Source organism: Melanerpes formicivorus, unplaced genomic scaffold (genome assembly GCF_026170545.1).
Source record: "Melanerpes formicivorus ecotype bairdi unplaced genomic scaffold, bMelFor1.0.p_v2 SCAF_8, whole genome shotgun sequence".
Taxonomy (NCBI): domain Eukaryota; kingdom Metazoa; phylum Chordata; class Aves; order Piciformes; family Picidae; genus Melanerpes; species Melanerpes formicivorus.
The window spans coordinates 9,487,881-9,498,935 of NW_027142360.1; the positions used below are offsets into that span (position 1 = coordinate 9,487,881).

Sequence of the window (11,055 nt, forward strand, 5' to 3'; positions counted from 1 at the left end):
TTAAGGCAACACATAATCTTCATTCTCATAGCTTTCCACCATTAAGACATTTTGAATATCACCTCCTGCCTTTATCTGCAGAGCTAATAAATGACCAATGGCATGCCTTTTTCTTGACTCAGCATTTCAGTTATTTATCAAGTTATTTCTAATACAGCACTTGTCTTTATCAACTCCCTGGAAAAATCAATCTCTGGCAGGACTCAACAGCAGGCAACAAACTATATAAGCCTGCAGGCTTGCATTGCTTAGTCTTGGATTGTCACTTCAGGTCATCTGACTCAGAAGTGACTCTTCAATCCTCTTGTCACTTCCCTGTTACCTGATTTGCAAATATCCAAGACTTAAGCAAACATGTCCATCTCCAGCGAGGAAGAACTCATTCACATGTTTAAGGGGATTCCCTTTACCACCAGGTCTTCTCTAGAACTTCTAAACTCTCTGGATGCTTTTGATGCTCGAGAAGATGATGTCCTTTTGGTTTCCTATCCCAAATCTGGTAAGCTTTACTTGGAAAGATTAATTCCAAGAAGTCTCAATTTGTTTGCTTCGTGTTCTCTGCTTAAGCTACTTGAGAAATGTCTGCTGAAGCTACTTGAGAAATGTCTGCTGAAGCTACTCGAGAAATGTCTGCGTGCAAGCAACAAGGGAGGGTGGTTTAGTATCTGAATAAACTCTTCTGCCAGTAAGTGCTCAAATAATTTAAAAAACAAAGGTAATTTGTCTAAACTTTGCTTCCTTAATGGAAAATAAGCTCAAGTGTTTTCATATGGTGAAGCAAATAAATATTTCTCACTTGTAGCAAAATCTGTATTTGAAGGGTTTTTCTGAGGGCTTTTCGCATTCAATTATGTGCAAGTCAGGAGCTGTATTAAGTTGCTTTTATGGCTCTTGGCAGTAGCTGTATTTATTTGGTCTTTACTCTTGCCCTGCCTCGCTTGCACACAGAAACACCCCCCAGAGAAGCTCAGTTTAACGCTTCCCCAAATATAAAGACTCAAGGTACTGTAAGGAAAAAGAGATAAATTCATCAGTTGTTGATTACAACAGCACAGCTTCTCAGCCGATAGGCAGTTTGTCTCATGAGAACGTTTTGGTACCAACATTAGTGCCTCTCAAAGAGTTACTTTGTACTTCATTTACAGTCCTCATTTTCCCAGTATTCATCTCTTTGGAACCAATGGGATTACTCACTTATGTAAAGTTTCTTGAAGCTGGAGGATTAGAGTTAGCACTTGTACATAGCAAGCTGTTTCACTCTGCAAAATACATGCCCCATGTATTTTTCCCATTAACAAATCTTCCTTTCCCTCCCCCCCCTCATTTTTTCCTTTTATTTTTCCTTCTTTTTTGTTTTTCTTTCTCTCATTCTCTTTTTTTTCCTCCCCCCCCCCCCTTACTTTTCTTCAGGCACTCACTGGCTTGCAAGAGTTTTAACAAGCCTTTTCAGTGCTCAGGCTACACTAACATCCCCCATTGAATTTGGAGACATATCCAGACTGGAGGAACTGAATCAACTCTCATCAAAGAGGCTCATCCCAACACACTTAGACTACAACATGCTACCCACAAATTTTAAGAATAAAAAATGCAAGGTAAGGCATAAAATAAAAGGTACAAAAGCAGTTAAGATGCACTGAATGCCTATAGGGAAGCGATTTTCTCTTGCCATTCCTTAACAGTTTTCGAATGATTCAGAGGTTCCAGAAATAGTTTGCTGTGAATTTTGGAGACACAGCTGACCAGCAGTCTGTGTGAGCTGGGGCTTGGGCTAGGGACTAGGGTCTGCTCCTGCCCTAGCGCTCCCACAGGTGGTCTGTATACACAAACAATAACATCAGGAATACCTTAGGGATAGGGGATGATTACATGTTCCCATTTCCTGCAGGCTGGAGCCACTTAGAAAGTAGTTGTCTTGGGTACTTACAGACTGTTCTGGATGTGAAGATACTCCGCCCCTCCTACTGAACATTTCTGAAGACCTTATAAAGGAGAAAGGGATAAGAACTGAAATGTGGGAAGCAGAATCAGAACCCATGCTAAGGTCTGAGCTCATTAAAATAAATCAGTTCTGGGCCTCAAATTCTAGCTTAGAAGTTCAAATTTTTAGCATTACTCAGATCCAGACATTATAGAACATTGTTGGGGGCAAGGTTAATTTGAAGAGAAGGTGAAAACTTCCATTTTGCATCTGTCTTGTAAATGTTAATTAGCCAATAGCTTCATATCTTAGGTTTATGAGCCAGTGAACTGAGTCATGAGTTAAAATGAACACCGCCTCCTTCATAAAACATAAACATCACCCAGCTGCAGCAGACACACCTCTGTCCACGTGGAATTGTTTACTAACCACTACTGACTCCTGCCTAGTCAGGGACAAATCCATTTGAATCTTAGTGGCATGGCCACCAACAGAGGGGTTCCTAAAGGAAAGAGTTTTGACCCTGCAAAATTGCCTGTGAAAACACTACAGTTACGCACAGAGCTCCTCTAAAGGAAAGGAAGGATGCTAGCACTAAGAACTCCACCATCTTGATTTACAGATGATCTACATCAGCAGAAATCCAAAAGATACTGCAGTTTCCATGTATCACTACTACAGGGATAACCCAAACCTTCCCACTATTGACAGCTGGACTGCTTTCTTTGACTTGTTCTTAAAAGGAGATGGTAAGATAAAGGTTGTGTTTTCTCCTTGCAGTTTACACTACCTTCTGATGCACAGAGTTAGGAAAAACTCCTAATTGAAATCCTTGCTGTTATGGCTTTGGTCGGGGTTTTCCTTCAGGATAACTTCTAATGCTGAAGTAAACAAGAGCAAATAACAGGATGCTGGCTTTAGCCCTGCAAGGAGGAGTTTCTATCCACGGCTGCACTACTTCAGCACAGCTGCTCTTTGCAGGTTTTTGCTGCTCTTTGACATAGAATCATAGGATGATTTGGGTTCAAAGGGACCTCCAAAGGTCATCTAGTCCAACCCCCCTGCAGTCAGTAGGGATATCCTCCCTATCACCTTATCAGAGGCTTGTCCAGCCTGGCCTTGAATATCTGTCGTAGTAGTGTGGTCCAAAGACCAAGGACAAGAGTGAGATGTTTATGGGTAGCAGTGGAAGATGATGACAGGATTGTGTTTCAGTTATCCACTCCCACTTTTAGTACTTTATTACTCCTTTCAGGACATGTTCCTACTATACAACCCCAGTGATGATAACAGCCACAACAACCTATCACCTTGACAAGCTTGGAAGCACAGTGCCCTTGCAGTCAGCATGGGCTTAGATCAACACTCCAGAAGTCAATTTGTCTACCGGCTTGTGTGAGCTTTGTCCCAGGTCTTATGTTCCTTGCTCACAGCAGCCCTAAGGCACTGATCTGCAGGTTCTTGGCTTGTTTAGTATCAACTCTGAATGTACAAGAGCGAAAAAAAAAGAAAAGAGGATTTGGGGCTGTTCAGTCCAGAGAAGAGAAGGCTCTGAGAAGACCTTATTGTATCTGAAGGGGACCTACAAGGAAGCTGGGGAGGGACTTCTAGGGTGTCAGGTAATGATAGGACTAGGGGGAATGGAACAAAAGTAGAAATGGGTAGATTCAGATTGGATGTTAGGAAGAAGTTCTTCCCCATGAGGGTGGTGAGACACTGGAACAGGTTGCCCAAGGAGGTGGTAGAAGCCTCATCCCTGGAGGTTTTTAAGGCCAGGCTGGATGTGGCTGTAAGCAACTCCAACCCTAACAATTCTATGATTCTATTAAATCTTAAAAGTATCTCCAATTTATCTGTAAATCAGTAGCCACCTTCTATTTGGGGCTGGAATAGATGACCTTTAGAGGGGCCTTCCAACCAAACCCATTCTATGATTCTATTTTCTGTGTGCTTATGCATGGCATAAAAACGTGTGTACAGTAGAAATTTATGTAAGAGGTGACCCATTGAGAGTTTCTTGGGTTTGCTCCTAATAGAAACACGTGAAGATTGTGATGCTTGATCCTCATCCTGCAGTACTCTTGCAGAGTTAATCTCAGTTCAGAGCATGGGTGAGGGGACACAGAGACAAGTGTGATGCTGTCCATATTGTTTCCAAGGCTGTATGCTGTACACCTGAAGCCAGTAGAGTTACTGTGTGCTATTGCTGGTCACATCCCCAGTCTGGCTGACCAGGAAAGCAGAGCCTAATTGAAAACTGTGGAACCCACCTGCCTTGGATAGTGCTTTGTGCACAGGAGATGGTTACAGACTGGAGCATTCAGCAAAGCACTTCATTATATTTCAGGGTTTGCAACCTCATTACAGCATTACACTTTTCTGGTAGCAGTGGTAAAGCAAAGTCATACTTCTGGATGGCTGTGTGCTCTCTCCAGGCCTGCCCTCAACAGCTACAGGAGGCTTTCAACTCAGCTTTCCATGCAGTCCAAATTGTCTTTCAACCAGAAGAGTCAGAATTTTGGTTTTTAAAGGGAAGCTGAGATTTAGATCTCCTCCCATCGTTCACCAAAAAGAGCAGCCAGGGAAAACAAGTGCTGTGAGTCAACTATAAACCCTTAAGTTGTCTGTGTTGGTGGCTGAAAGATGTATTTGCATAATAACTTCTTTACATAACTCTTCTTTGGCTTTAAACAAATAATACATATTCCCCTTTGGTGGGACAAAAACAGAGCTAACAACAGTGGGATCCACTTAACAGATACCTTATTTGATTTCCTAGTGGAGTGATCATATCTCTGTCAGCACAGACATGCAGACATCTGCTGAGACACTCAGATCTTGTTAGGGGGGGGACATTTTCCTTCATTAGGGGCCTTTCATTGGGTTTTGGAGCCTGTTTCCTCTAGAGAACCATATCTTAGAACATTATCTCTATCAGTCCAGTAAGAGCAGTGACCTCTTTAGACTGTAAGGTTGAGTCAGCCCAAATAAACATTTGAATGCATTTTAGAGGAACGCAGGGTACACACTACTGAGGGATCACTCTCCTGCATGGGTGAGATACAGTCAGAGTTATTTATGACTAGAGCTTATGTGAAACCCTTCCACATGGGTTTTCTTTCCAGTTGTCTGTGGATCCTGGTTTGATCATTTCCTCAGTTGGGAAGAACATGCAAATGACAAGAACATCCTGTTTTTATTCTATGAAGACATGAAGAAGGTAAACATGTTCTCTGCTCTTCTTTCTTTCTTTCAGAAAGTGTTACTTGGAAATTAGCATGATTAAAATATCAAAGGGTAAATTATAATGAACAAAAGGAGAGAAAGAAGGAAAACATTCATGCATATCTTTGGGCATATTTTGTATTTGCATATCACTTTATATTAGTGAGCAAATTCTGGCTGCACACACAGAATCACACAGAATGTTAGGGGCTGGGAGGGACCCTGAAAGAGTATCCAGTCCAAACCTCTTGCCAAAGCAGGATGACCTAGGGCAGGTCACACAGAAACACATCCAGGTGGGTTTGGAATGTCCCCAGAGAAGGAGACTCTCTGGGCAGCCTATTCCAGAGCTCTGTAACCCTCACAATGAAAATGTTTCTCCTTATGTCCACGTGGAGGCTCCTCTGCTCCAGCTTGCACCCATTGCCCCTGTTCTGTCATTGGACATCCCTGAGCAGAGCCTGGCTCTATCCTCTCCACACTGCCCTGCACATCTTTATAGACATGAATGAGGTCTCCCACAGGCTGCCCTGCTCCAAGCTAAAGAGCCCCAGCTCCCTCAGCCTTCCTCAGCAGGGAGATGTTCCACTGCCTTCAGCATCTTTGTGGCTCTGTGCTGGACTCTCTCAAGCAGTTCCTTGAGGACCTTCTTGAACTGAGGGGCCCAGAACTGGACACAATATTCCAGATGCAGATTCACCGTGGCAGAGTAGCACAAGTTGCATAAATATCAAACCCTGTGAGAGTTGCATTTCATAGATACAGGAGTGGGACATGTATGATGTTATTTTCCTCAGGCTACAGAAAGAATTTTATGTTCTTCATTCTTGGTCCAATGGAAAGACTAACCAAGGACATCTGCTAAGGGACACACATTAACCTGCCATGCCTGGCATCTCAGGTGAAACTTCTCAAAATGTGACATAAGACATCAAAACCACTCGTGGTCAGTGGGACTTGTGCTCCCAATACAGAAGAAAATTAGAGGCTATGGGGTTAGGAAAAAAGCTTCCATGAAAGGAAATGACTACACAGAAAACTCAAATACCAACATGGATTCAAAGAATGGTTAGGTTGGAAGGGACCTTGAAGGTTATCTAGTTCCAACCCCTCTGCCATGGGCAGGGACGCCTTCCACCTGTCATCTTCACAATCTAATGACATAGAATCATAGAATGTTTTGGATTGGAAGAGACCTTCAAAGGTCATCTGGTCCAAGCCCCCTGTCATCAGCAGGGACATCCTCCACTAGATCAGCTTGCTCACAGCCTTGTCCAGCCTGACCTTCAGTATCTCCAGGGATGGGACCTCAACTACCTCCCTGAGCAACCTGTTGCACTGTTCTACCACCCTCATGGTGCAGAACTTGTTCCTAACATTCAATCTACATCTCCTCTTCTTTCATTTCAAACCATTGCCCCTTGTCCTATCTCTCCAGGCCTTTGCAAACAGTCCCTCGTCAGCCTTCTTGTAAGCCCCCTTCAAGTATTGGAAGGCTGCTATTAGCTGTCCCTGAAGCCTTCTCTTCTCCAGGCTGAACAACCCCTGCTCCCTCAGCCTGTCTTCATAGCAGAAGTGCTCCAGTCCCCTCACCACCTTCATGGCCCTCATCTGAACCCGCTCATCGGGTCCATGTCCTTCCTGCATCAAATAAATGTGTGATAAACTTGATATGGAATAAAAAGGATCATTTTCATATCAACTGCAAGTCTGATAATCAGCAAAGAGATGTAAATGCTTTACTTTTCTTGTGCCTCAGGATCTCCCTAAGATTGTGAAGAAAATCAGTCTCTTCCTGAGTTTAAATGTCAGTGAAAATGATATCCAAGACATATGCAAGAAGTCATCTTTCTCAGCGATGAGAAGTGACACAGAGAAGGAAAACAGCGATCCCAACAACACCGTTTGTGCACTGACATCCAACAAGAAGCTGATTTTCAGGAAAGGTAAGTTCCCTTCTCCACCCACAACACAGCATAAGAAGTTGGGAAGCCAGCCAGAGGCTGCAGTCCAGCTCTTTCCTGGGCTGCAGTGATGCTTTGGTTCAGTCCCAGGCATCAATGATAGGGTCTTACAATTTGGAGCCTTCTTAAAAGTCACTTTTCCCCCCCCTGAGTTCTCTGGTTGAAAATGCACCCTTCTGCTAGAGAAGAATGGAAGAGTCTGAACAAGCCTGACTAATAGTGCTCCATGGGAGCTTTTAAGCTAAAAGGAAAGGTTCACAAAGCATTACTCTTTACCTTTCTTTATCTAAAAGTTGACCACCTCAGTCTTTTACAACCGATCCCCTTGACACAAAAGGTCACTTAGTTTCCTAGAATGAGAGAGAGGGAGACACATTCCTTCCACAGGAGATTACTCATAGTCTTTATCCTCCTTATTGCCTATCCTCCTTATTGCCTTTTATCTTACTGAAATATTCCTAAAAGGGAATATGCTGACAACAGTGTAAGAATGGATGACTCTGTCACCTGATGGCCTTATAAGTAGCCTTCAAACTTTGGCCAAGCTGGAAGCCATGGGGAAATCTTCAACAGTGCTTAGCTCAGATGTGATTTTTAAAGTCTCTGCAGGGGTTGTTTTCTTGCTCCTGACATTTCAGAAGCTCCCTTGGATTTAGATAATAAGTAAATCAAAGCCATTATGGTCAGAGGGCTGGAGCACCTCTATGAAGATGGGCTGAAAGAGTTGGGGTTATTCAGCCTGAAGGAGAGAAGGCTCCAGGGAGACCTTATAGCTGCCTTCTAGTACCTGAGGGGGACTACAAGAAAGCTGTGGAGGGACTATTTACAAAGGCAAGCAGCAACAGGACAAGGGGCAATGGTTTTAAACTAGAGAAGGGTAGGTTTAGCTTGGTCATTAGGAAGAAGTAGCTGACTATGGGAGTGATGGAACAAGTTGCCTAGGGAGGTAGGGGAGGTCCCATCCCTGGAGCCATTCAATGTCAGGCTTGCTGGGGCTCTGAGCAATGTGATCAAGTTGGGGCTGTCCCTGCTTACTGCAAGGGGCTTGGCCTAGATGACTTGGTGTTCAAAAGAGGGTTGGATGTGGCACTTGGAGCCATGGTTTAGTTGTCAGGAGTCAGGTATTAGGCAATAGGTTGGACTTGATCATCTCTGAGGTCTTTTCCAACCTGGTTGATTCTGTGATCCTGTGAGATGGATTTTGATTACTTCTACTGTTAATCCCTTAAAATATCTGACAGTTCTAAACCAAGAGGTGTTTCAGTCAATAGGGAAATGGCACGTTTCACTAACTCAGAATGTTTTTACCAATGGATTGAAGCAAATGCCAAAAGGTAATGCCAGCAACAAAGAAACCAACCAACAACTCAAATGCACTTTTCTAAGTCAGTGAACTTTGACAGAGTTACTCTTAAAAAGTTGAAAAAAAATCACAAATTTTTCTTCCAAGTAGTTCCTGTGTCCAGTTCTGGGCCCCTCAGTTTAAGGAGGACATTGAGACACTTGAACGTGTCCAGAGAAGAGCAATGAGGATGGGGAGAGGCGTTGAGCATAAGCCCTATGTGGAGAGGCTGAGGGAGCTGGGATTGTTTAGCCTGGAGAAGAGGAGGCTCAGGGGAGACCTTATTGCTGTCTACAACTACCTGAAGGGTGTCCAGGAGGGGGTTGGTCTCTTCTCCCAGGAAACTAGCAGCAGAACAAGAGGACACAGTCTCAAGCTGTGCCAGGGGAGGTTTAGGCTGGAGGTGAGGAGAAAGTTCTTAGAGAGTTGTTAGGCATTGGAATGTGCTGCCCAGGGAGGTGGTGGAGTCACCATCCCTGGAGGTGTTCAAGAGGGGATTGGACGCAGCACTTGGAGCCATGGTTTAGTAGTCATGAGGTCTGTGGTGACAGGTTGGACTCGATGATCTTTGAGGTCTTTTCCAACTTTATTGCTTCTATGATTCTATGAAATCCCAGGGGCTCAGCTAGTTTCAGGCAGTTCACAGAGCATTTATAGGGATATAGAAAACTGGGTTAGTCTTCCAGCTTGCTTTCCTTTTCTCTGCTATCTGGAATGTTCTGTCAGCATCTTTAGAAGATGCACATGATGGGAAACTGTAAGCATGGTCTCATTAACATATGTCAGTTTAAAAACCAGTGTCTTCTTTGCTCATCCAGTCCAAGCCCCCTGTAGTCAGTAGGGACATCCTCCACTAGATCAGCTTGCTCACAGCCTTGTCCAGCCTCACCTTGAATATCTTCAAAGATGGGGTCTCAACTACTTCCCTGGGCAAATTGTTGTAGTGGTTCATCACCCTTTGCTAAAGAACTTGTTCTAATACCCAACCAACATTTCCCTTTCTTTCATTTCAAACCATTGCCCCTTGTCCTACCTTTCCATGCTTTGCAAGCAGCACCTCTGCAGCCTTCTTGTAGCCCCCTTCAAGTACTGGAAGGCTGCTATTAAGTCTCCCTGGAGCCTTCTCTTCTCCAGGCTGAACAACTGCAGCTCTTTGAGCCTGCCCTTGTAGGAGAGGTGCTTCAGGCCCTCCCCCCCTCATCTATTAGTTGTCTCTGGGCTCATTTTTCAGGAGTCTTCTTTCTCAAAGGTGAGCTAGAGCTGGTTTGGGGGAACCATTCACTTAGTGTTAGATGTTGACCAGAAGGAGATGACTTTCAGCCAGGAAAAAAGCATTTCCCTCTACTGACTGTTAACAGAGCCCTGGTGCTCTGGACATAACTGCCTAACCTTTAGCTGCATACACCTCAGGTGTGGCCAAGATACCTCTCTGCTGAGATGACCAAGAGCTTTAATTCCATCTGGGAAACCTGCTCTTCTTCAACTTAGTGTTGTTGTCTTCACAACTTAGTGTTGCTGGCACTAACCAAGACTGATGGATGATGATCCAGCTGCTTCCATCAGTCTCGCCAGACCAATAAATCTCACAATCATGACCTACTGCAATCATGATCATGACCTAAGTCCAAGACAATGGTTAATAACAATTTAAAGACTACAGTTAACAATAATGAATCATTTAGGCTACCTGCAAACAAAGCAGAGCTGCCTTTAAATCATTTTCAGCACTATTCTATTGCTAGCCTCACCCTTTCTTTTTCTGCCCCTGCTCTTCTAGGTGCTGTTGGTGACTGGAAGAACCACTTCACTCCAAAACAGAATCGAAGGTTTGAGGAGACATTTAATGAGAAAATGAAACTGAGCAAAATGGCAAAGAGTCTCATCTATGAATTTTGACTCCCTGTGAAGAACAGCACCCAGTTCTCAACCAAACACAGACAGAGCAATTGGTGGGAAACTGTGAGTGGGGGATCCCAGGCTGTTTGCTATACCCCCAGTACAAAGGATTGCAACCATGAGATTTGGAGCACATGATGCCAGAGCTGAACACAGCTTTCAGCAGACAGATGTATATGGTTTTACAGAGTCAGGTGTCAGACCCCTTTTCTACAACCCAATCCACTTGACCATTTATTTATACTTTGCTCTAGAGAGATGCAAGTGGACTTCTTAGATCTGACTTGGGGATTTCTCTGGAGATATCAAGAAGCAAAACAAACAAACAAAGAAACCAACTAACCCCCAGTCATAATCTGAATATAGAAAGAAGTCTAAAACCACATCACAGGGAAATGAGACCAAAGGCTTGACCACAGACTTTCTCCCTTCATGATCTACTGTGATTTGGAAAGTGTTTATCTTCACAGACTTCATTATTGCTAAGGAAGATGAAAATTCCTACTGCACATCTGAAGAGAGTTTGTTTATAAAGTATCTGCCTTTTTTGGTTTTTAGTAGTATGTAGTTTTTTGATGTAACTTATTGCTGGGTTAGATCCTGGAGAGCATGTATGTTTTAAAAGCAACTGACATAAGCCCATGTAAATTGCTGCCCCCTATGCTGAGGAAATATGAATGTGGAGTTTTGACTTTCTTCCTGCAAAA

At 43.6% G+C, this 11,055-nt stretch overlaps 1 protein-coding gene across 1 annotated transcript; it reads left to right on the forward strand.

The window, feature by feature from the left end:
* Positions 1-266: 266 nt before the first annotated feature.
* Positions 267-11,055, forward strand: LOC137442865 (sulfotransferase 6B1-like). Its single transcript, XM_068141958.1, has 6 exons — positions 267-499; positions 1,411-1,595; positions 2,544-2,670; positions 5,047-5,141; positions 6,906-7,092; positions 10,230-11,055. Exons 1-6 carry the CDS (start codon positions 355-357, stop codon positions 10,346-10,348), a joined length of 858 nt encoding a protein of 285 aa, XP_067998059.1. The 5' UTR covers positions 267-354; the 3' UTR covers positions 10,349-11,055.

Excerpts from the sequence above, each read along its gene's own strand:
- LOC137442865 (XM_068141958.1), top strand. The coding sequence starts at position 355 with ATGTCCATCTCCAGCGAGGAAGAACTCATTCACATGTTTAAGGGGATT. Across the intron at positions 2,671-5,046 it reads CTTGTTCTTAAAAGGAGATG|TTGTCTGTGGATCCTGGTTT; the intron begins GTAAGATAAAGG and ends TTTTCTTTCCAG. Across the intron at positions 5,142-6,905 it reads TCTATGAAGACATGAAGAAG|GATCTCCCTAAGATTGTGAA; the intron begins GTAAACATGTTC and ends CTTGTGCCTCAG.